Below are 24,103 nucleotides of genomic sequence, written 5' to 3'. Positions count from 1 at the left end.
TGAATTTGTTGAATTCCTTTTCCTCTTTGAAAAAACCAAACCCTAACAAAAGGAGATAAGGTTAATTACTCCCACTTTGTCCTTTTGCTATCTTCTTTTTTTCAGTACAAGCCCCTTGTCATTCTGCTATCTTTTTTATGTTCAGAGCAAATGCTCTTAATCATTTGACCTATAAATTCCTTGTCGTTTTGTTATCTTCTTATATACATAGCAAATGCTCATAATATCTTACAAGTTTGACCAAAATCCTTTTTATTCCAAATCATAATTATTCCAAATTGTATGCAATAAATCATCCTAAATATTACCCTAATAAACCCAAATACCTTCTATATAAATTGTAAGTTAAACCAAGCAAATTTGTTGTGTGGCTTTGATGGTTGAAATGGGGTTTTGTAATTGTTGTTGAGTATTGCTATTTCCACTCCTTTATCGTCTTATCTTCATATCCACTGTGTAAATTTGAAAGAACACGTACATATCTTTCCACCCACCATTATTCCTAAAATATCATTTAATTATTAATTCTAGTAAATTCTCTTTGTTAATCACAACCTCGATCTCTTGGACCACAGGGGTCCAAGAGATTATTGTCACCCACCGTTAGATGTTAATCTAACGGTTCAAAAAAGTTTCTTAAGAGTGAGTGAACCGTTGAATTTACATCCACTAGTGAGTGACCACAAATCTCTTGGACCCCTGTAGTTCAAGAGATTGGGATTGTTGCTAATCATTAGTAATTTTATTTTATTTAAACCATTAATTGTGTTTTCATATTTTCCATTACAATTAAAAAATTCTTCAATTAGCCCATCCCCGCTTAAGTCTCTCCCTCCAACCTCTCTTCCTTATAAAATATAAACCTCAAAACCCAAATAGAACCCATTGTACCCATTGTATTTTGATTCCCATGATCATGAATGTTCCTTTCCTTCTCTCTCTCTCTCTCTCTCTCTCTGATATTCAAAATAAACTATTAATTTTATCTTATTTTCAATTATTTCTCTCAATCAGGAATTCCTTTTTGTCTTTTGAGTTCTGATGCCTAGATATGGTTGAAGGTTCTATTGTTTTTGGAAAAAGGAAGTATATTAGGTCTGATTTGAAAACAAATTAGCCAAGTAGAAAAAACTAAAGATTCTAAATTCTAGTCCGGAAGGAAAAGAAAAGAGATTAGATTTCAATATGGCATGAAACTAGACAATAAAAATGGATATTTGAGTTTCAGAGTTCGGGTGGGTTCTGTTTATCCTTTCTGAAGAAAGAAGCTGGTTATTTTGTAAAGGGATAAATTTATTTTTAAAATTTTTAAAATAAAGTGGGTGGGAAAATAAAACAGATGGGTAAAAATAACAGCACTCTTGTTGTTTTGAGAGTGATTTTCTTCTCACTATTACAACATTGCGCTTGGATTCGGATATATACTTCTTTGGTCACGTTATTGAGTTTAGGGCCATTGCGTTCAGCGTATTGCGTAGTTTGAACACTTTTGAGTCTAAAGACCTACCTGAATTATATTGCTTCAGAACCGTGATTCTATTGGCTAATCAATAATATATTACTTGTTTTTATGCGTACAACGATCTGTATAGTCAATTTGTATGACTAAAACGTAATAAATACCGAAAACTCTACTAATACGTAAACTTGTGGCCAGGCAATACGTTCAATTTCATGGTCACTTGCATACCCGAAGAACAAAAGGAAAAATACACGAACGAACATAAGAATGGCAATGGAGAGAATCCCGTGGACCTTCAAAAGGTGCACTCTTTACAAATTTGTTCAAATCCCAAATGCCATATATAAAACCACAATTGAATTCCATTTAACTTCTCATTATACCTGCATACACCATACAGGTTGCGCCTACACCAAATGCAAATTTCAAAACACACTTCATACAAGGCACAATCCATTTTAGCAAAACTAGTTTATGTAAACCAACACAGCAGCTCAAGCTAATCTACAACGTGCACACCACCGAGGATTGCTTTGAGAATGCATTATGATCCTTTTCGGCTTCGACTACCAGAACCAGCTAGACTTCTCGCACTGATTGATTCACTTGGACTACACAAGTCCCTGTGACCCAACGGAGTACTTCCTCGGGGTACAGGTGACGAAACTTGACGAGGCGACGAAATTTGACGAGGCGATGAAACTTGACGAGGAGAGCCTGAACTTTGCTCGCTTGCTCTATGTGTCTCGGTCTCCAAATTCTTCACTTCTTCAGTAAGCATTGCTAACTGTTTCAGCAAAGGCCATCCATCCATAAATATAGTTAGCATGAGAAAGATACTCTCTTAAAATGTTACAAACTAGGAACTAAAAGAAAGGAAATTTGGGGCCTCCATCAGAATCACTTGTGCATGGCCAAGGACCAAAGCCAGATGACGGAACGGGAAGACCTAGGATGTAGAAGAAGTATGTCCAGGTTGAAATTTTAAAATGGCTCAACCTCAACATTGAACTTTAAATCAATCTAATTCCATTAAAATTCCATCAAACTTGAAAATCTTTTGAGATCAACAAACCATCCTTACTATCTACAAATGGCATGGTATATACCCGAATTTCATTCTCTCTTAACCGACACTGCAGTGCATTTATGGCAGGACTTAAACTGCATAAAATTTAAAAATTGGAAGAAAGTCAGTAAACATTAAAAACCAAAAGGCCAGGCATAAAGAACTAACAGAGAGGTGGGCAAATAACTCACCAATATTCAATTAATTTGCTCATGGAAGCCTGGTACATTGACGTGTGATGTATGTAAGTAAGTGGATGCACTTTCCCGTCCCTAATCAAAACCAAAACCAAACCAATTAGAAAGAATCAACAATGAGTTGATCAATATGAAGTGATGAAATATCAATGGATCACCTCATATTTTGTGAGATAGCTTGGTTATATGCCGCTCGCTCCTCTTCATACAGTACTCGTTGCAATTCCGTAAATGATAATAATGGTGAATCGAGTTTAATAAGAGACGAGGTCGGTAAAACATGGAGAGGAACTTCTTTCCTGACATACTCGGCACCACTACAAGAAAAAAGATAAAAAAGTACATTTAGGATTAGAAATTCAAAATTGTGTTTTGTGAATCCAGAATGGAATTGGACGTTGTTTATTCATTCATTAATGGATAACTGTGGATGTTTTTATAATTTTACTTTACTCTTTTGTGTGGGATTGAAAATATAGACCTTAAAATCAAATAAATGTACAAGAAAATACAGTGATATAGACCTAAATGACTCATCCAGCAAACGCAAAAAATTTTACTCAAACTAACAACATTTATGTTTTAACAAACAAGCCCACAGCTCCACATAAACAAGAAAGTTCTCGGTGCTTTATTGAATCACGCTCAATGCCTTCTTATAAAAACAACATAAATGCACCCAAGACTTGTATACCATATCTCAACTGCAATTTGATGCATGAAAACATCCAGGAATTTTACATGAGTGAGAGAAGAGAGATGTGTAAATTGAATATGTAGAAGACAACTTTACATCAACCATAAATAACAATAAGGGATCAAGGAAGGATCAGGAATAAAGGGGAAAAACATTATTCTGCCGGGAACCAACAAAAAAATCAAAATACTAGGCCATTTCTCAAGTGTCTTGCTTTTAGACAAAGGCAACGGATTTACGGCAAGAAGGCACAGATTTATGAACCAATGAAATATGGGCATTTTCTCATTTCTTTTCGAGGAAATATAGGCAGCTACAGAAATGCTGTTAACTCTGCTGCCAGACATAAATGCTAACTGTTTTGAATTTATTCTTTAATTAACGAAGCTATTACTCTTGTTAAAACACTTATAACATGTACCAAGTCCACAATTTACACAATGAAAATAGAAATAGAAACTGTGTGGTTAGAGTACAAAGTCATGCATACCTCATATCCAAATTCGAACGGTGCATTGCTTCTTGCATACTCTCTGACATATCCATGTGATCTATATCGGCAATGATGACGTCTGAAGTGTTATTGTGGTGGTTTCCTCCAATTCTTTCTTTTTCTAGATGATTTGCATCAGCATTAGCAAACAAAAGCCCCAGGTCTGAAGATCGTCCCCCACCCTAAGCAAATCACCCATAATTTACGCATAGCATAAAGCAAGCAGCATGAAAACAGTATCCTCTAGACAAGCAAATATGCAACAAGAAACTGTCACTACTAGAATTGAGCTCCTATTCAGTAAGACACATCCTGTGACTTCAGGCATCAACAAAGCAACCAGGGCAAGAAACTACTGAGTTACTAAGCACACAAACTCAGTACCAATGCTTTCTTTTTCTTTTTCCTTTTTCTTGTTTCTTCTTTTGTTTTCCCTTTTTGTCTTTTTTACAAACTGTCATTACCAGGGTGGTCATATAATCTGGTAGGCTATATGCCTGCTTCCACGACTCATATGATGAAATTTGAGATGATGACAGAGTATATTGGGAAAAAGTAGCTGGAACAAGCTAGATCTTTCCAAAGCTATATGATAGTTTGTACATGTATTCCAGATAATATTTCTTATGTACATGCTTCATGGGGATGACAATCTAAAGTAATTTTTGCCATTATCCTACTAGCCAACATGCACACAAGTCAAAACAAGTTTGAATGAAACACCACCGAAGGAAAATTATCAGCAATTCACTATTATGTATGGGTAATATGGGCGCACAACAAAGACCCTCTCTCAAAAAACACTGGTTGCGTCCTCATAAAGAGGCAGCCATTTTACCTAGCTGCTCTTTTGATAAATATTTATCCTACGAATACTCCAATTAACCTCAATATCTTTTTTTACATACTCCAATTAACCTCAATACCTCAATATATATGCCACGTCAGCAAACTAACGGAGTTTTTGATAGAACCTAACGGCGGTGACCATTTGTGATCACACATACTAACCTTGAGGACCACCAATGACACAAAAAAACATTAAGGATGCAATCTGATAGTTTCGTAAACCTTAGGGATGTTTTGTGATATTAAACCAAAGAAAAATCATACTATGATTTTAAATAAGTGTCAAAGGTAGGTGAGCACATTGTGTATGTCCGTTCATATATTTGCTTAACCCAGTTAATATAGATAATTACCAAGCCCACTCAGTCCATCAATTATAATTAAAACATATATTGACAATTGCATATTGATCAAAATGAAATTTCGCCATTTAAACATCACTGCTGTGGAAATATGAATTAAAGGCCAGATGGATGCACAGGCCATTAGGTATCTGCATAAAGGCTAAGTTTTGAACTTACATGGAAGGAAAGAAACTTATGAGTTTCATCATTCACAATACATCAAGATATCAAAACAATATATATGATCAATAGTCAAACATTTACTCAGTAAAACAAGTAGCAAGACACGGATTTGTAATCAGCTATCATGAAAACTAACTGGTATTAGGGCTCTGCTGCCAGGATCAATTAACATCGTTTTTATTTCCTCTTCTTTTTTTTTTGCCGTTTTATTAGAATGGATATAGTACCTTTATAGTTCCAGAAGTTCTTGAATCAGCTGTGTCTTGTTCAGGACACTCTGCTCTAAAGGATCTTGCAGGTTCATTTTCTGAGGTACTTAAAGACGATTCAACTTCTATAACTGGACTTTTATTTACAGGAGATAAAGATATAGGTCTTGACATGTGATGCTGCTTCCCATCTGAGGACTGAAAAGCAATTACTTGGATTCGTCCGACCTGAAAATACCAAGTATGACTAAAGAACATAGTCACAAGAAAAATCGTTTATATCTGCAGAAGAAGCCCCACTACTTTGCTAATACCATGCATAATGCAAACCTTGTTTATATCTTCACTAAAACAGGAAAATATAAGCCCAATGAACCCAGAATCTAGAAGTTGATACATTGCCTGAGTCCGCACATCTGCACAAAGTAGAACACAGCTGTAATATCAACTCGAGCAACTGATTATGATAGCATGTCTAACAAATAACAATATCATCAGGTCCAAATGTTAGAAAGAATAAAATACTTAAAAGTATATCAATGGATTACTGTTGAGTAACAGCATGATACATACTGACACACATATATAGATCGATCATGCTCATGGGCCACAGATAAAACCATATTGTGACACACATCTTCAACTTTTCGATCTTTACCATCTAACAGTTGAAAATGTAAGCGGCAACAAAAAAATAATCCTTGATTGCTCTACTGGAAACATTAGCTTGCTACATAATGTACAAGGGGTGTCCTTTAATCTCTCTGGCTAACTGTAAAGTCTCCTCCTTTATTAACTCTTTTTTTGTTCTTTTTTTGTCTGGCCTTACAGTTATTTGGATACATGTTTGGGGACTCTGAGATGGAAAACAGAGAGGAAGTTGAAGGATGGGTTTCTAAGATTTGGCAGTCTTTAATTTGATAAGAAATGTCAAAAAATAAAATTTAATGCAAAGGCATGATAAACAATCACAGCTTGAATTATTGGCTACTTTGGCTGCTAACTTCACATTCCATTTATTTGTGTTTTGTAATCCAGGTTAAAACAAGACAAAATTCCACAACCCCAAAATCCATCATAACTTTCCATCCAGTCAAAGCATTTTATAGGCCCTACATTTTCTCCCAATGGCACAGTATGTGCAGACTCATACTTATCAATCCTGGAAACTCACAAACGAAATATACACCATATAACAGGTGATTGATGATCCATTAATGTATCCAGGTTTCTACCAAGTAACATTTTATATTTTCCAAAGAAGAACTCCCAGATTCATGAGTATAACAATCCCAAGTAATCTGATAAGTTATATAACTAAACTCTACTTATGATAGCCCGACCTCATGAAATTGAAGAATGAACGTGATAATAACAGAAAGCAGGGGTAATTAAATAACACTCACCAACATGGGAAGGAAGAACCGTAATATGAGGATGCGAATGGTACCACCCAATCACCCTAGTTGTTCTTCCTGTTGACGTTGTCATTCTGTGCTATAGAGTTAATTACACAGTATCATAAAAAAAAATCCTCAAAAGTAAAGAAGCAAAACAGATATGGAGCATGGAAATACCATGAGCCACTACAACTATGATAGCTATATAACTAAAGAATGTAAATGTTGAACCAACTGAACGTATTCCCAAATTTCCAGCCCACCTAAAACTCAAAGCCCCAGCTCATGAGGATGCATTCACGATTTTTTTTTTCTTTTGAACGGCATGATTTAGATTGCTGAACAAAAATAGCTTTGTTTTTTTTATGAATTTATATCACAATTTTAAAGCTGAGGCAGTGTTGAAAACTATGTTAAAAACAAATAAACTAAATAAGTACAGCACAACCTAACGATATAATTTTTTGTGACTGATATCATACTGTGTAGTTTAAGCAAGCATAGGTTTACATGGCAAGGGATCCAAGTAATAGAAGTTCAGTTAGGAGAAAATTCACCAAACAATAACAGTCAAAGCTTATTGTGAAAACCTATAGCGCTTCCCTTAAAGTAGAGCACTTTTAAAAATATCAACTGTAATGTTTACTATGGGGGATCATGAGAGAAATTAGAACCAGATTTTCTCTTTCAACAATATTTATTCTCTAAATAGGGATGTCAAGAACCCATTTTTGGTTTTTTCCTTTTGTAATGAAAACATAAAAAGATTAATTTTCAAATATTTATCAAAAATAAAGCATCAAGGATATTTCGGCCTGGGCTGATGCAGCAGCCAACTGCTCAGGATTAGTCTCCACACGGTCCTTCCTCCGATCAGATCGCGTTTGAGGTGATGCTCCCCAAATTAGTGCAGTCACACCCCCATTTACAGAGTTCTGAAATTCCCAACATCATTGGAGGAAGAAAATGTTATGACTATAAGACGCTATACAAAATTAAGATATAAACAGAGAGCCAGACAAAGAGGATAAATCCAAATTATAATAAAATCATTGTATAAATCATAACCAAATTCAGTTGTCCATCATATATCTATCACCTTCAGCAAATGGCTTCACAAAAGAAAAAAAAAATTATAAAAACTTCTCACTTTCAGAAGACTGCCAAACATGCAATTATTTCTCTTCCACATCTTAATGAGTAACAAATTATTAGGCCAAGCCCCTGGGAACTTCCACTTAAGCACCAAACCACCAAAACACATGCCAATAAAATATTAATAAAAAAAAAGAAGCACCAAAACACCAACAGAACAGGTGAAACAAGAAACTGTGCAAGCTTGTCTAGATTCCTTGTATGCACCTGGGTCTGACAAGAGTGAATGGAATTACAGTGCTTTTCGAGGAAAGGGATCTTAGAGTGCAAAAACAAAGATCCTGCAGCAACATATTGAAGGAACCATTGAGTCTGAACTCATTATCAATCAGATATTGGAAATTGGCAACCAGAAATGGTACTGGATGTGAAATTTGTACTGGAACACTGAATCAACTAGCCTAATACCAAACAACACCAATCTTATGCATCACTGCAAGTCTTTAAATCCCAAGAGCAGGCAAAAACATCATGCACAGGTATAAAAGATGAGTTAGCATGTTGATTTGCTAGAAAAACAAGGCTGATGCTTCCTTTAATTTCTGTGTACATGTTCTATTTCTGTATGAGTGTTCTAATGTTTGTCATATGCCCTGAATAAGCTTTCCCAAAAGAGCCCATGGAGTAATTTTATAATGTCGCTAAAATTTCAAATTTCATCTGGACTTAGCAAAGTTTCTAGCTGAACAGAAATTAAAAGAATAACCATATGAATGATAGTTATTGGAGAAGAAAACATAACAACGCTGACAAGGCACAGTATTCTAAAATCAAGTTCAAGTAAACATATCAAACAATTTGCATTTGAACACATGTATTCAGTGGTTTTTAATAATTATGCAACCCAGAGTAAACTTATTAAAGTACCAATCGAATTAGAGGAAACCCCGAGAACTAGTCTAGCTAGCAAGGAACATTAATATGCCAAATTCGAAATCTAAACTGACCCAAAATTCAAAGAAAAAACAACTAAGCTCGGTAAACCTAAACTTTCTAAACCCATTTCAGAAAAGAACCCAAAATACCCAAACCATTCCAGCTTTACATTTACTCCAAGCATCAACCGATCAAGCAATTTCAACACCCGTACAGTAAGAAAACCTAATACGTGCATAACATAAGTGGAAGCCAAAGAATTTGAAGATGGAAATGGCAGAGAGTGTACCTCAATATCACCAAGAAGGAGGCCCATGATCTCCTCGGTCTCGGTGGACAATGCATGAGTGAGACATGTCAACCAAACGTCCTCGGACATTTTCACACCCGTTAAAGACATTCTTCTCGCTCTCTTTCTCTCTCTAAAAATTGTGGCTTTCTCTCTCTACTTTCTGTCTCTGCAACAAGAGGAGGAAGAAGAAGAAGTGAAAAATGAGAGAAATTGAATCCCAACTTTTTTCGAGGTTGCAAACGCAGTGCCTCGTTGTACCCTGGGTTGTGTTGTTAGAACATCTCTGGCTCTTTTTGGGGCAGTGATTTGGTACGCTAAGTTCTAGATTGTAATTATGGTACTCATCTCAATCGAGTTGAATAGCTTTTGATTTTGATATGCTGATGTCATTTTAATGTGACTTTCGTTTTTAATTTCTTGGTGAGGTAGGCGGTGGCGGTGGCGATGGCCGTGGGCGTGGCTCAAAAATATTTTCTTTCACATCATATCACATATTTTAGTCCCCACTTGGTGCATTTTGATGACTTATGCATTGTGACTTACTTCCACAGTTATGATAGTGCATCAATTTGAATCTGACGTTAGATTATAGAAGAATATCACTAGATCGAAAATTAGTTAATCACTTTTTTTTAGAGTTTACGTGTCATATGGGATTTTAAATTTTTATTAATCTAAAGTCCACTTTAAGGCTAGTGCAAGAAAAAAAAACTTTAACATAAAATGAAACATATATATTTTAAATTATATATATATATAATTACCCAAAAAAGTCATTTATTAATTGGCTTCAACAAGCTTCACACATGGACACACATGGCTTCAATGAGTCATGAATATATCAACTTGTTCGTGTTTTTTTTATCAAACATCGATATTTATTAAAAAAAAATAATTCATCAATACATCAAAAACGAGTACAAGACACAAATCTCAACTTAACTGCAAAACAACAACCCGAAAGGATAGTGAAAGAGCAGGAGAGATGAAGCAAGAGGGAGAAATAGGACGAAGATAGAGTGAGGGACATAGGTCGCTGGTAAGGATGGATCACCGGCGGCCGGAATCATGAGTGTCGGGGATTGAGGTTGCTGATTTTTTTGTGTTTTTTTTTTGTTGTTGTTATTTTCTTTCTAATTTGTGGGGATGAAAGTGGAATATTAAGGGGGAAAAAATTAAAATGGGTTGCTTCATCATAGTCGTCCGTGTCAATAAAATTGTTCCCTTAGCGAAAAGGTCAAAAGTCACTATGTATTTTTGAGTACAGATTTAACTTCTGAAATTAAATAGTATTTCTCTATTCAACGTTAGAAGTGAAATTCTAAATTCGAGTTTGTTTGTTTGTTTGTTTTTTTAACAGTGGCTAGTCATGAGAGAGAAAATGAAGATAGACATGTCCTTCTAATGTACAAAGTTTGAAGTAAAAATGGGTTTTACTTTAAAGAAACAATTATTCAAAGTTAAATTAACTAAATTTTGGCCAGCAGTACTGGAGATGCTTTACATAAATCTTATGTTGACACATCAGATTTATAAAAAATAATAATAACAAAAGTTCTATTTGCACTCCTCTTGCATGGTGCAAAATTAGAATTAGTTGTATCACAATTATTGATCATATTTTTTTCGAAAAACCCTACATAAGACTCATTTGTGCGAGATGTATTAGATAGCAGTATATGGTATATATATGGCACGACTCCTTTACCGTTAAATAGTACAAATAGAGATTAGAGAAAATTTAAAGAGACAAAAATAAGGATATGAGAACCACACTCTTTTTTATTTTCTTAACATTAATCCATTTTCACAACACTCTTAACAAAGAAGGAATATGGACGTCTTCTTTTATTAACCAAAAACCAAAACACAAAGGAACAAAAATACAAATATGTTGCATCTGAAAGAAAACGAAACATAGCCATTTCCACAGCGCTAATTGCCATGACACCACGTCATCGAAACTTTTGATGCGAGTGAAGGCAAAGCTAGCATTATTGAAGAAAGCACTTCAAATCCTTGGGTTGCTTGGGTTAATGCTTGGGTTCATGTTTGCGTTGCTTGGGTTACTGTTTGGGTCGTTTGGGTTGTTCATTCCTAAAGTGCTCTTAACTGCTTCAGCTGCTCCTTGAGCCATGTTTTTCACTTGCTCACTTGTCTGCAATCAAACACACTTGTAACATACATACATATATATATATATATATATATATCCATATATACAAGAATATAATTATATTAATCACATTCTTGGTTTGTCATTTTGTAGTTATTACGTTAATGTTTTTGACAAGAATGATATTTTAGATTATTCTAATGCACAGAGAATGAGTCGAACTCGAGTGCAAAGAGACATACACACTATCTTGACCAACTGACCTAACCCACATTTACATTATGTGAATGTTTTAATATAATAAAAAGTGAATTAGGAGTACTGAAAGATAATCATAGAGTGAAGTTGATTGGACTAGCTTTTTTCTCGTTAATTAGAGTAATGAGATGATACTAATTGAATTGACTTATATGTTTGATTAAATTCTGAGTAACTTCTTATACTACATATATTTAATAACAAAAATAATTGAAATAATAAGGAAAGGGGAGGAAGTGATTGCCTGTTGAAGGAGATTGGTGGCTTGGTCCTTGATGTCTTGGGCAGTGTGAGATGCATCTGAAGCCTTATTCTGGGCAGACTGAGATGCATTTGATGCCTTATTCTGGGTAGACTGAGATGCACTTGATGCCTTATTCTGGGTAGACTGAGATGCACTTGATGCCTTATTCTGGACAGACTGAGATGCATTTGATGCCTTATTCTGGACAGATTGAGACATATTTGATGCCTGGTTTAGAAACTCGTCTTTCTTTACCTGCACAAGTTAATTAGATCAGGAAAATAAAAAATAAAAAACATGGATTAACTTGATGGGATGAAAAATTGATTACAAAACACCAACCCTAATTTCATATTATTACAAAATTAATCACAGTTATAACTTGCCTGAGCTTGACCAGTCAACTCGCCTGCCTTGTGACTCAAATCCTGATTTTGGTGGCTTGCCATTTTTGTGCTTGATTTTGTTTCTTCAATCAAACTGAATCAAATTTCAAAGTAAGAATGCACAATGCAAAGCTCTTCCATTCGAAGAGTATATATAGATTCTCAAAGTCTCCTATTCTTGCCATTTCCAAGTTTCCTACCCCATTTTTTTGCGTTTAATCAGTAGCATGGATGGCATGTATTGATAGGGGACTGTTTCAAACAGGTTTGCTTAGCCAAGAAAGAGAGTCCCTTGGCATAGGCTCCGGGAGAATTAATTAAGCTTAATTACCATAAGAAATTAATGGCTTATTTTCTTGTTGGCCTTGTGCAAATTATACTAGTTGTTTGAGTCTTTTTCTGATTATATAGAAGTATTTTTCTTTCAAATGATAACTGCTCTCATATGTGTAACATATGAAACAACATATAAGGAAACACTCATGTGAAGTAGTGGAAGGAAAAGACTAATCTTTTTATTAAAAGAAAATACTTATTGAATTGAAATTAAATATTTTAATCCCATGACATATTGGTTGTGTGTATGTGAGAAACTCTCATCTCATGTAATTTAGACTATCGCTTGTATCAAAAAAAAATTATTAACTGGTGATCTTGAAATTATTAAACCCAAATTACAAGTTTCTTGCTATTTCTGTTTTTGGCTAACATTATTCTTGAAACAACCCACCTCCTCCATTAGAGAGATGGTCATCAATGTGGTACAAATAGCACCACCCTTCTCAATATTATTTAACAAGTAAATTAAACCTAGTTCTTAAATAATCTCATGGACCACTAGTATTATATTTTTTATACAAGTGATATTGAGAGAATAATAAATTGAATTTAAGACCTAAAATATAAAGATAAATATGATTTTAATCACTTGAGCTACAAACCCTTACGTACCACTAAAAAATTTATTGCAATGTTTTTTTTTTTAATTTTTTGGGTGGATTGTTTTATTGCAATGTGATGTAAACGGTTTATTTACAAGTTTTCTAAAAATTGAGCACAGTAATAAACAATAGTGCAAACCCTCCACATCCAACACTTGCATGTCAGAGCACAAAATGACAATGTGTCAATAGCCTATTGACTAATACATATGATGCAAATCCTGTTCGAAGTTAAATCGACACAGCAAATTACCTCACCGCAGAATTTCAGAAAGCAAAGCACGTGTCATACGACGTGTCAACAACGTGGACACATGTTGACCAACCAGCCCACATGAGAATACTATATATACCATGCATACTGCCACCGTTCCTTCTCATCAGCATATATCTCAAAGTTGGACGACGCACAGAATTTTGATAAACTCTAAATCCATCGCTCATATTCACTGTTTTAGAAGGCAAAAATGGCATCCCAGAAGCAGAGCTACAGAGCTGGTGAAGCCAAGGGCCAAGCTGAGGTATTTACCTAGTTTTCTGTTATTGTTTCTACTTCGTGACCGTGTGTTATGTTATTAGACTGTTAATAGGACTTTATTTTTTAAGTGAAATTTTATGTTCCCTTATGCTGTTCAAATTGATTTTCTGAAACATCAAGTGTGAAAAATACAAAGAGAGTATTTTTGAGTATGTGTAGTAGTGATTGTCGGGTATGTTATATTATCAGACGGTTAATTTGACTTTTCTATAGTGAAATTCTGTGTTCATCACGTGGTTGATAATGGTTTTTTAAAACTTCAAATACATACCAAAGTGTATCACTTTGGTAGTATATGTGATAAACACATTTTCTCTTTGTAGTCCAGACCATTGCTTTTATTATTTATAAAAATAAAAAATAATTGTGATTTTACGGTTTTACCCTTGGTCTCTCAGGAAAAGGGTGGCCAGATGATGGGCTCAGTAGGGGACACAGCCCAAGACACAACGCAAGCAACAAGGGACAAGACATACGAGACAGGCCGAGCAACCAAGGACAAAACCCAGGGAGCTACCTACCAAGTCAAAGACAAGGCCGCAGAGAAGGCAGAGGCTGCAAAACAGAGGGCAGAAGAAGCAGCCCGGAAGGCCAGAGAGACAGCCGAGCATGGCAAAGAGAAAACCAGTGGGGTACTGCAGCAGACTGGAGAACAGATGAAGAACATGACTCAGGGGGCTGCTGATGCTGTGAAAAGCACTTTTGGGCTGGCCAAGAATGATGAGGAGAAAGATGAAACTGGGCTTTCTGATAAGAAGGCTGGCACTGGTTAAATTTCAGGTGGTGTTGGTTTGATATATGTTTGTGGTGTTTTTATGTTGGGCATGTTTCAGAAGTCCTGTGCTTCCCCCTCGCTGAGTTGGGATTAATGTTGTATTTTTTGTTTTCCAGCTATATATATTATGTGTAATTCTCAGTCATAAATGAAATATGAAGTAGTTTATTTATTTATCTTTCTTTATGCAAAATTCATCCAAGCTTAATGCCCATGTAGCTAGTACAATTTCTAAGAGAGTTACACACTCGGCACCCCAAAATTATATGAATAACAAGTTGATAACGAAGTCTGGGGTTTTAGCGATTTAAGTATATGGTAACAAGCGGACTTTAATTCTTCAAACACTGAAATGCAGACAGCTACGTTTAATGCCCCATCTCGATTATATATAGCGCAATATTTTAGTTTTACTGCAATAAGCAATCACGTAAACCCTGCACCTTTGGGTGAAGAGGGCATGTGGTTAACAAATAGAAACTTGTCACTTGCATGCCATCTTGTTAAATGGACTCGATCTCGATTTTTATTGAAAGGAGTGATAGCATATTAAACTTATGCAATCGAAAGGAGTGATAGCATATTAAACTTATACAAATTGCACTACGTATATTAGGATTCGAATGAATTTATGACTTTTTTGGAGAAATAATTACTCTAAACTACTACACTATTAGGTCATTTACAATCGAGAATTCTTAAATCGATGTTACAATTTCCATCTATTTATTTACAGTTATTAAACTGTAAAATATATGATTATATATCGTTGTGGAGTTAAAAGTCTCACTTATTTATTTATTAATATTTTAACTTTAAAATATAAGATTATCGTCCATTAATATTCACTAATACTAAATCGATCACACCAAAATTTACTATTCAATCAAGTTTCAACTAGACTAGGTACAGGCCAATACATATCAATGTAAATCCTCTTGGAAGTCATAAACCGAAGAGCCAAAAAGGAAAAGAATCGAAGCAGCTGTTTAAAACAAACAAATACCCCTAAACCTCAGTACAGAAGATGGCACCACGTGGCACATGACTTGTCAACGAAGCATGACACGTGTTGACCACCCAGCGCCACACTTGCAACTAGAGGTGTCAAACGGGTCGGGCCGGCCCAGCACGGCACGAGTCCAGCCCATTTAAATGAGGCACGGCACGGCACGAGCACGAATATTAATGGGCCGTGCTCGGCACGGCACGAAAACTTGGACCGGGCTGGGATTTAAAAAAAGGTCCAATGGACCGGGCCGGCCCGTGGCCCGACATGAGACGGGCTTAGCCCGAGCCCGCTCCAAGCACGGCATGAGCCCGAGCCCGCTCCAAGCACGACACGAGCCCGAGCCCACTTAAATCATCTACTGCATTTTTTCACTACCAAGTTGGAACTTGGAACAGCAAGTAAATAAAATAAAATAAAAAATATAAAAAAAATACCTACTCAAAGTTTTTTTCACTACTCAAAGTTTTGTAGATGAAGATCTCTCATATTTTGAAGATGACAGCACAAGTTCCCTTAATGAAGTTTGTTGAGGTTGGTACTTTGTTTTTGCTGTATGTTGATACTCAAACTTATTAAGCAAACAAAATACCTACTTAAATAATGGTTGGAGTTCCACTTTTTTTAGCGAGATCTGTCTTTCCAAGTTTGAATTTTTGTTAATTTCTTCTAGCTTGGAAATCAGGTGAACTTTTTAGCTGGTTTCTCACTCTGGTGTGGTTGCAGGCATTGGATACTTTCAACACAGCAATTGTTTCTCCTATCTATTATGCTATGTTCACCTCTTTTACAATATTTGCCAGTGCAATAATGTTTAAAGTATCATCACGTGAACATGTTGTGTTTGTGTGTGAGTCTTTGTTATAAATCTAATGTATGTAATCTTTTGGTAGGATTATTCTAGTCAAAGCGTGACCAGCATAGCGTCAAAACTTTGAGGGTTCATCACTGTGTTATCTGGGACTGCTATATTGCATAGTACACGAGGGCCAGATCCACCTTTAATTACAGGTTTGTATGTTGATGATCAGACTGCATGTCTTTTTGAAGATTTATGATGCTCTAAGTATCTTATTTTACTCCAGAAAATAATTAATTTTTTTTTCGGTTGACTGATGCAGGAACGTGAGATGACAAATGCTGATATTTTACCCGGTGTCCTAGATTAATTTTATTTTCCTTTTTGTGTAATTTGGGAGGGTAGTGGTACTCTTTTTCCTTGACCGGATTTTCCTCCTTTGGGGGTTTTTTAAGGCAAGGTTTTAACGAGGCCATATTTTTGCCCTCCACCTTTTTCATATTGTTTGGATGTTTGATTATTAATGTTTTCAAATAGTTCATCATTCCTTGCTTCTAGTTATATGTTTTATGTTTATAATTTTAATTATCTAGTGGGAAAAAAAAAATCAAGAAAAAAAAAATTCAAATTAAATGGGCTTGTTCTTGGGCCCGAGTATGGCCCGAGCACGAGCACGGGCACGGCCCAAGCACGGCACGGCCCGTTTCAATATGGACTTGGGCTTTGGGCCGGGCTGGGATCAATGATTTTACTAAATGGGCCAGCACGGCACGGCCCGATAAATTAAATGGGCCGGCACGGCACGGCACGAATACATTAAAGGCACGAGTTTAAATGGGTTGGGCCGGCCCGGCACGGCCCGTTTGACACCNTCTACTTGCAACCACTATACCTATACGGTGCACTGTTGACTGTTTCTGTTCCTTAATATATTACCACATTGCAAACTTGGAGAAGAATTCTTACCTTTCATTCATTGTTTTGGAGAGGCAGGGCAAAGAATATGGCATCACATGTTCAGCAGCAGAGACAGAGCTACAGAGTTGATGATGAAGCCAAGGGCCAAGCTCAGGTACCGTACCCACACCCACCCACAAATATTAGGGTAAGCTTAGCCTTCTGGTCCTATTTGGTTTATGAGAAAGAAAGTTTGAGGTCTCATGTTTGGTAAGTTTAGGCATGAAAAATTGTTGCCTTGCACATTGGAAAATAGGGAGGAAAGTGTAGCCATCTTCCACCTTTTGGTTTTGTTTTCATCCTTATGAGAAAGTTTGGGAAAATGTGCCAACATTAAATACATATTTTTCATGATCATGTTGTCCCCATTAACAATTTAGAATTACAATATAGAATTAAATGCATTCTTTTTTTTAATTTGATTTCATATGGGTATAATTTGAAAATGAAACAAACTTTGTTTTACATTCCTATCCAAACTAAACATGTGAAAGGAAATAAAGTTGTATTTTTTATTTATTACTTTCCCAAGATTACCAAACATGGGAAAGAAATCTCTATTACCGATCCCTTGGAAAATGACATGGAAAGTGATTTCCCCTCAAATCCATTTTGTGAACCAAATGGGACCTCTAGGTGGTAGGCTTAATTAGTTATGAAACTATAGGTTATGGGTTAGACCAAATATGGGAGATATTTTGGGGTAGGTTGTAGGACACTCCGGCCCCAGATCACCTGAGCATCATTTGTACACGTTTACTTATAAGTAATGGGAATAAAAAGAAATGGTGATTTTCATTCATGACTTCCTCTGCTTTAACTTATACATAAATTAGTAAATATGCGGGTTCCACCTAAAAATCCTTAATGAAATTCCTTAAGGAAGTGGGAATCAAATCAACTATTAGTGGATTTGATTCCCATTCTTTGTTTATTCAATTCCATTTATCTTCATACCCATTGCTGGCAAGTAAACATATATATTTACCTTTTCAATGAACTTATAATGCACTTATGCCTTCAATAAAAGGATCATGAGCTGCTTTGATTAGTAGTACACTTAATCTAGTTTTCAGTTTAACAGCTTTTCAATAAAATATAATCTAGAATTGACATGTTCATTAGATATCATAACACATGTTTCGCAGGAAAGTACCGGCCGGGTGATGGGCTCAGTAGAGGACAAAGCCCAAGAAGTAAGGGACTCGATCTACGACGTGATACAAAAGGCAAAGGAAGTAGTCAAGCAGAAGGCCTCAGAGGAGCCCAAAAACCCCGAGACGCAGCCCACTACAGCAAGGACAAGACTGGCATGCATGGACAAGGAGGATGATGCGTATTATCAGAGAGAGAGAGAGAGAGAGAGAGAGAGAGAAAGAGAGGTTGGGTATGGGCTTGATTATAAAAGCTTGTGGCATGGTTCATTGTGGGTTTTTGAAGCCCAATAGGCTGTGGCCCAATTTGATTTTTGGTCCGGTTTGGTTTTGGACAGGATTATTTTTTTAAAATTATTATTTTTATGCAAATTTCAACTAAAATTTAATTTTTTAGGCTTGAAAATTAACAAATGATCAAATTTCATACAGAGAGAGATATTGGGCATAGAAAAGAGAGATTTTTTGAATTTGAGCTTGGGGAAATATTAGTTATGAGATTAAAAATGTAGCGTTGGATTTAAATAATTAAACAATTCGCAATAATGAAGTAAGCTTTCGTCCTCTTAACTCTAGAAGGAAAGGTCGCTAATTCGGAATCGTTTCCGTTGTAGCAAGAATTAGTAGAATCACAATTGGCATTTTCATCAGTTGGAACTTGGAAATCATTTCCGCAAGGTGGCAGAGCAATCTTCAATAATTGAATCTCTAGGAATTGGTCTCTAGAAATTTGTGAAATCTTTGGGATATGTTTGAGATTTGTTTAAAGATCCGTTGTGAATAGTTTGATATATGATGAGATGATCTGTGTGTGTAGGGAGACGGAGAGATGTCATCTACTTTTAACATTCTTTATATGCTAACAGGCCATACATGAACCCCCACCTCCAGCTTCAGATTTTAAGCACTAAACAATGCTTCTTGCTTCTTGTGTTATACGGCACAATGAATGTATTTGATAACTTTCCATTCCAACGAAATTCTAAACAATAATGCTACAACAATACAATCATCCGACCATGCCATGAAGAAAGAAATTGGAGTAAAATGCTTCTCTTTCTCAATTGAATATCCATGATTTTGGCTATGCCAATCGTATTGAGTAATAACGATTTTTGTCTTCCAAGGGCAATTAAACATTGAATCCAATCTCACACTTCCATCGACCATGTTCATCCATTGAATCCGAACCCTCACTTCCACCCCCCATCATTCTTGCAGCAGTCACCACCGCACTGCACCATCACTATCAAAGTTCTATTGAGGTCTAATAGAATCTGAGAAAAGTTCTCAACTGGCCCTCTGTGGGGAACATTTCTCGCGATTAACTTCAAGACTTAACTTCAGTTCTACATTTTAGATTTACGTTTCAATCACCAACTTCATCTCTTCCACTTTGCCCTTATAAGCATTAACAGAGTCCATAGAAGCATCTCAAACTCAACTGGGTATACTAAAAGCAAAAGGTCGATCTAGATAAGTTTCATGGGTCGTCCACCTTGTCCTTGTAGGCCGGGAGTATATTTACCAGGTTTATATTGTCCATAACATCCCACTATAGCTAGTATTAAGAGCTATTTAACAGACGTTAAGAAGCATACTAAATATTTAAAACGTAGACAAAAAATTTATAGGGACACATTAGAAGATCCATCCACTAGTGAACAAGTAAAACCAATTCAAAGAGAGTTATTAGAGCACAGTCAAAGACATCTAGAAAGAGAAATAAGAGCAAAAGCCCTACACTTCATCAGTAATCCAAAAATTAGAAAATCTAACCGTAGGATCAAGTAGTCAGCCTAGAAGAGTCAGACTTAATCCTTTTGATAATAACAAATGGAAATATTCAGAAGCAAAGAAAATTACTAGTAACAGCAGAAGATATTTATTCAAATGAAATTGAAGCACAATAATTTCTTAGAAAAGGTTTCGAAAGAACACAGAAAAATAAGAGTTGCCTGTATCAACTAGGTATATTTGAAAATAAAAATAGTCTAGTAAGTAGCATAAGCCAGCATGAAGTAAATTGTATAGATAAGGAAGTTACTCTTAATCCGTTAAGTCAGCCAGCAATAGAGCAACTTAGAAAATCACATTATAGGCAAATTCATATAGGAACCATAATGACAGGAATAGCAGGACTGACTAGGGCACATGTAGGTACCAAAGCACTTGTATACATATATGATGATAGGTGGGATAATTACTTGCAAGCTGCCATAGCAACAGCCGAAGTAGATCTTAGTGTCAATATAGCAGTCATAGGATGCATACCAAATTATGTAATGGCAATAAAAGAATTTAGCAAATATATTAAAATTAGCATTAGGACTAAGAATTATAATATGAAAGGAGATTACAAAAATTTGAGCATTAGTTTAATGCATGTAGGAAAAGTATCAGATAAATTTAATCATAATTTTAATGTAGAATTTTCTAATTCAGTACAAACATTTGGAAGCAAGCATGTGAATATGATAGAAGCAAAGCCTGTAGATCATAGCTTTTTAGAAGGTATAAACATATAAAAGATATTAGAGACAAAGTAAACTACCTGTTTCAAAAATATCAGAGATGAAGTCTGAGGAAAAATCCAGCGAGTAGACATGAACAAATCCATTGAAGTCCTCCTTGTTGTGAAGTTTATTAATCAGTGAAATAAAGTCTGGGTTAACCGAAACATTTTCACGAGAAGTCTTATGCATACGCCTTCGGTCAATACCAACCAACTTCTGGGACTCTTCAACATTTCGATATAAAATTTTCTCTTAATTGTGAAAGGCTATCAAAAACTTCTCCCACTTTTACATTGTCAAAGCCCACCACCGACACAATAGGAGTTAAGCTTTTCACCAAGTTTTGATAGTTTGGTTGCAGCTCCACTAGAAGACCTGAATCATATGAAGGGCTACAATTTTGCTTAAATGAAATTACACTAGCCAACTGACAAATCAAATAGACATCAGATCTTTTAGGAGGCTTTGGTAGAATAGGAACTACAGCTCGGACAGATGCATGCACAGATTCATGGGAAAAGAAAGATACTGCATCTTTTAGGCTAGTTCTATAGCGATTATCAAGTATTTGAAGCTGGACCTCGGACAAATTCTGACATGATTGATCAAGAAGGAATTCAGTTTGCACAACCAACTCCTTAAACTCAGCAGAAGCATAAAAATCAAACCAGTTTCGATGAACGCAACCAAAAAACTTGAACCAACCTCGGTCAAACCAGTCTTGGTATAGGTGATTTCCTTCAATCTTGCCTCGGATCCAATTCATAAAATGCTGACCTATAACGTGGTAAAGTCTCAACCAAGCTGCCACAGTAGCAACGGTGTAGGCAATAGTTTGATCGTCAGAAGATCCTACTACAGACAACTCAGCTTGCATTAAAAGTTCTTCCGTGAATATAGAAACTGCTTCAGGTAGATCTTCCTCATTAAGCTTAGCAATTAACTGCTTCACACAATATAGGAAGAAGGTTAAGCATTTTGAACAGCTACATGCAGTAAGTAAAGGGTCCATATACATCAATAATAACAGCCAGTCCCCAAACAAGATTAATTAATATAGACACCTAAACCCTTTCAAATCCCCAAAGAACATTAATAACCAAGGGGGCCACACATACCCTTTAAAGTCCCCATACATCATTAGTACTGCGACAACATGTGAATTGAGACTCCTCAATCCCATGGCTGCTTCCTCCTCTCTATTAGAACTCTACTTCTGATGTTTTTATCTCACATTATCATGGATTCAGTTACTTGTTTTGTTAATTGGAAAGCACATGAATTATGGCATCATATCATACGGCATGGATAAAAAAGAATTCACTATGATTACAAAACATCATCAGAGAATAATATAACCAATTTCTGCACACAAGTCAGTAACATGAAAATTTGAAAAACAAAAAATCCATGTAATAAACTTCCAAAATCCTTCAGTACAGATTTCTTGCATTAGAAAAGCCACTTCAATTATGGTGTTGCCCTTTTAAGAATCTAAATAAAGATAAAGAGCACTCTTTCCTATATCTGTAAGTATCTTTTTGGTCTCTCTCTCTCTCTCTCTCTCTCTCTCTCTCTCTCTCTTGCTCTCTTCAAAAATACAGTCAGAGAGACTCAACATACGCAGAGTTGATGTGAAGATAGCAATATATTCCCCTGCTCTGCACAGAGCAGGTGCACTGCCGTTTCAATAAACTCTACTTTAAATTACTGTGACTCAAATTATTCTCTTACCTCTGTTTCTAGTCTAAGCTTTGCTTCCCCAATAAGTTGTGCCTCCAACTGAAGAAGAAGGTGTGCTTCATAACCATCACACTTTTCTCTCAGGATTGAAAACCTAAACATCTAAATCATTAAATCCACACAAATACCTAAAAAAAACAAGTTAAAAACAGATAAAATTAGAAGAAGAAACTCACGATTCAATTATGGTTTGGATGATATGAAATTCTAGAGCTCTGTAGAGGTTGTAGGTCTCCAATTGCAAGCTTCCAGAGTACATTTTCAAGGAAAAGGGAGAGTAGATAGCAGAGAGGAAGTAGAACTCACTGTCTCTCACCAATTTGTGAATTGCATTTGCGTTTCCAATTTGTTCTGCGAGCTCGAACTGCCTGGCTCGGGACCAAAAATGATGATCTTCGCTCTCAAGGCTGGGCATAGTCAATATTCTTTCCAGGCGATATAGCCGAGCGGCTACATATATAAAAGACGCGCCTCGCTCCTGTTTCAAATACGCACAGCCGCGCGGATTCCTTAAAATTCTTGAAAATAATCGAGTATAGCCGCTCGGCCATACTATATACATATATACAGAGACCAGCCCATCGCATATGCGACACGTGTCATATGAGTATAGCAGTGCGGCTACCTTTAAAAAACATTTAAAAACGAGTATAGCCGCCCGGCTATACTATTTTTAAAAAAACAATTAAAAAACTGAGTGCAGCCGTCCAGCTGTACCATTTGTTTTTAATAAATATTATTTTTATTAAATAATATGTGAGAATTATGTATATAATGGTGAATTAATATATATTTAATTAATAAAAAGTTTGGCCTTGGGCCTTAGGGCTACTGGGCTCTGCTATTTAATTTAAACCCGATTAGTTAATTAATTAACTAATTATTTGAATTATTTTTAAAATTCAAATATCATGTAATGTTTTTGTCTGATTGAGTTTGTCTTGTAAATTTGCAAAGAACATTCATATTATCTTATATAGCTACATAGATAAAGACACAAATTTCGCTAGAAACAATGAGGAAACAATTGATTATAGCCGTGCGGCTATACCATTTTTTTAATATATATTATTTTTATTCAATAATATGTGAGAATTTTGTTTATAATACGTGAATTTTGTGTCTTATTGAAATTTTTGTAAAAAAAATACGTGTATTAAACATAAGAAATACATGCATACGTGTATAATATATTATTAAACGTGAAAGTGCTAAAATCTTTATACAAGTAATAACTCTAGAAAAGTACAATAGATACTCGAGTAATGGCTTAATAGTAATGGATAAGGCTCTTGGGCTATGGAGAAATTTAATTAAAACACTTAATGATTTCACAAAAGACGTAATAAATAGAAATTAATTATTTTGTGGACTTTTTCTTTATTTTGTATATATTAAATGATAATTAAAATATAATTACTAATTAAAGTAATTCAAAAAG

At 35.5% G+C, this 24,103-nt stretch overlaps 3 protein-coding genes across 3 annotated transcripts; 1 reads left to right on the top strand and 2 right to left on the bottom strand.

Annotated features, from left to right (window-relative positions):
• Positions 1 to 1,661: 1,661 nt before the first annotated feature.
• On the bottom strand, positions 1,662 to 9,560 carry LOC117620832. The gene is made up of 10 exons (XM_034351074.1): positions 9,224 to 9,560; positions 7,713 to 7,838; positions 6,910 to 6,997; positions 5,834 to 5,919; positions 5,522 to 5,731; positions 3,916 to 4,100; positions 2,887 to 3,045; positions 2,723 to 2,803; positions 2,572 to 2,626; positions 1,662 to 2,249 (listed from the first exon to the last, which is right to left on the bottom strand). The coding sequence occupies exons 1-10, from the start codon at positions 9,332 to 9,334 to the stop codon at positions 2,007 to 2,009; spliced, it is 1,344 nt and encodes a 447-aa protein (XP_034206965.1). The 5' UTR covers positions 9,335 to 9,560; the 3' UTR covers positions 1,662 to 2,006.
• A 1,428-nt stretch (positions 9,561 to 10,988) lies between these two features.
• Positions 10,989 to 12,347, bottom strand: LOC117620833 (late embryogenesis abundant protein Dc3-like). The gene is made up of 3 exons (XM_034351075.1): positions 12,231 to 12,347; positions 11,845 to 12,099; positions 10,989 to 11,384 (listed from the first exon to the last, which is right to left on the bottom strand). Exons 1-3 carry the CDS (start codon positions 12,291 to 12,293, stop codon positions 11,238 to 11,240), a joined length of 465 nt encoding a protein of 154 aa, XP_034206966.1. The 5' UTR covers positions 12,294 to 12,347; the 3' UTR covers positions 10,989 to 11,237.
• Positions 12,348 to 13,568: 1,221 nt separating this feature from the next.
• Positions 13,569 to 14,660, top strand: LOC117620835 (late embryogenesis abundant protein 2-like). The gene is made up of 2 exons (XM_034351076.1): positions 13,569 to 13,692; positions 14,108 to 14,660. Exons 1-2 carry the CDS (start codon positions 13,639 to 13,641, stop codon positions 14,480 to 14,482), a joined length of 429 nt encoding a protein of 142 aa, XP_034206967.1. The 5' UTR covers positions 13,569 to 13,638; the 3' UTR covers positions 14,483 to 14,660.
• Positions 14,661 to 24,103: the final 9,443 nt, after the last annotated feature.

This window comes from Prunus dulcis, chromosome 3 (assembly GCF_902201215.1).
Source record: "Prunus dulcis chromosome 3, ALMONDv2, whole genome shotgun sequence".
In the NCBI taxonomy this organism is placed as follows: Eukaryota; Viridiplantae; Streptophyta; class Magnoliopsida; order Rosales; family Rosaceae; genus Prunus; species Prunus dulcis.
Note: the sequence above shows the minus strand (reverse complement) of the source record. Positions and strands in the feature narration are given on the sequence as shown.

What these genes read in the sequence shown, in the direction of transcription:
- LOC117620832 (XM_034351074.1), bottom strand. Translation starts at nt 9,334, where the DNA reads ATGTCTTTAACGGGTGTGAAAATGTCCGAGGACGTTTGGTTGACATGT. An exon ending in GGTTCTTCCTTCCCATGTTG is followed by an intron (nt 5,920 to 6,909) that starts GTGAGTGTTATT and finishes TACTTTGTGCAG; the next exon opens with ATGTGCGGACTCAGGCAATG. An exon ending in GCTATCTCACAAAATATGAG is followed by an intron (nt 2,804 to 2,886) that starts GTGATCCATTGA and finishes GGTTTTGATTAG; the next exon opens with GGACGGGAAAGTGCATCCAC.
- LOC117620833 (XM_034351075.1), bottom strand. Translation starts at nt 12,293, where the DNA reads ATGGCAAGCCACCAAAATCAGGATTTGAGTCACAAGGCAGGCGAGTTG. An exon ending in AGTTGACTGGTCAAGCTCAG is followed by an intron (nt 12,100 to 12,230) that starts GCAAGTTATAAC and finishes TAACTTGTGCAG; the next exon opens with GTAAAGAAAGACGAGTTTCT. An exon ending in CCACCAATCTCCTTCAACAG is followed by an intron (nt 11,385 to 11,844) that starts GCAATCACTTCC and finishes GTTTGATTGCAG; the next exon opens with ACAAGTGAGCAAGTGAAAAA.
- LOC117620835 (XM_034351076.1), top strand. Translation starts at nt 13,639, where the DNA reads ATGGCATCCCAGAAGCAGAGCTACAGAGCTGGTGAAGCCAAGGGCCAA. An exon ending in AAGCCAAGGGCCAAGCTGAG is followed by an intron (nt 13,693 to 14,107) that starts GTATTTACCTAG and finishes TTGGTCTCTCAG; the next exon opens with GAAAAGGGTGGCCAGATGAT.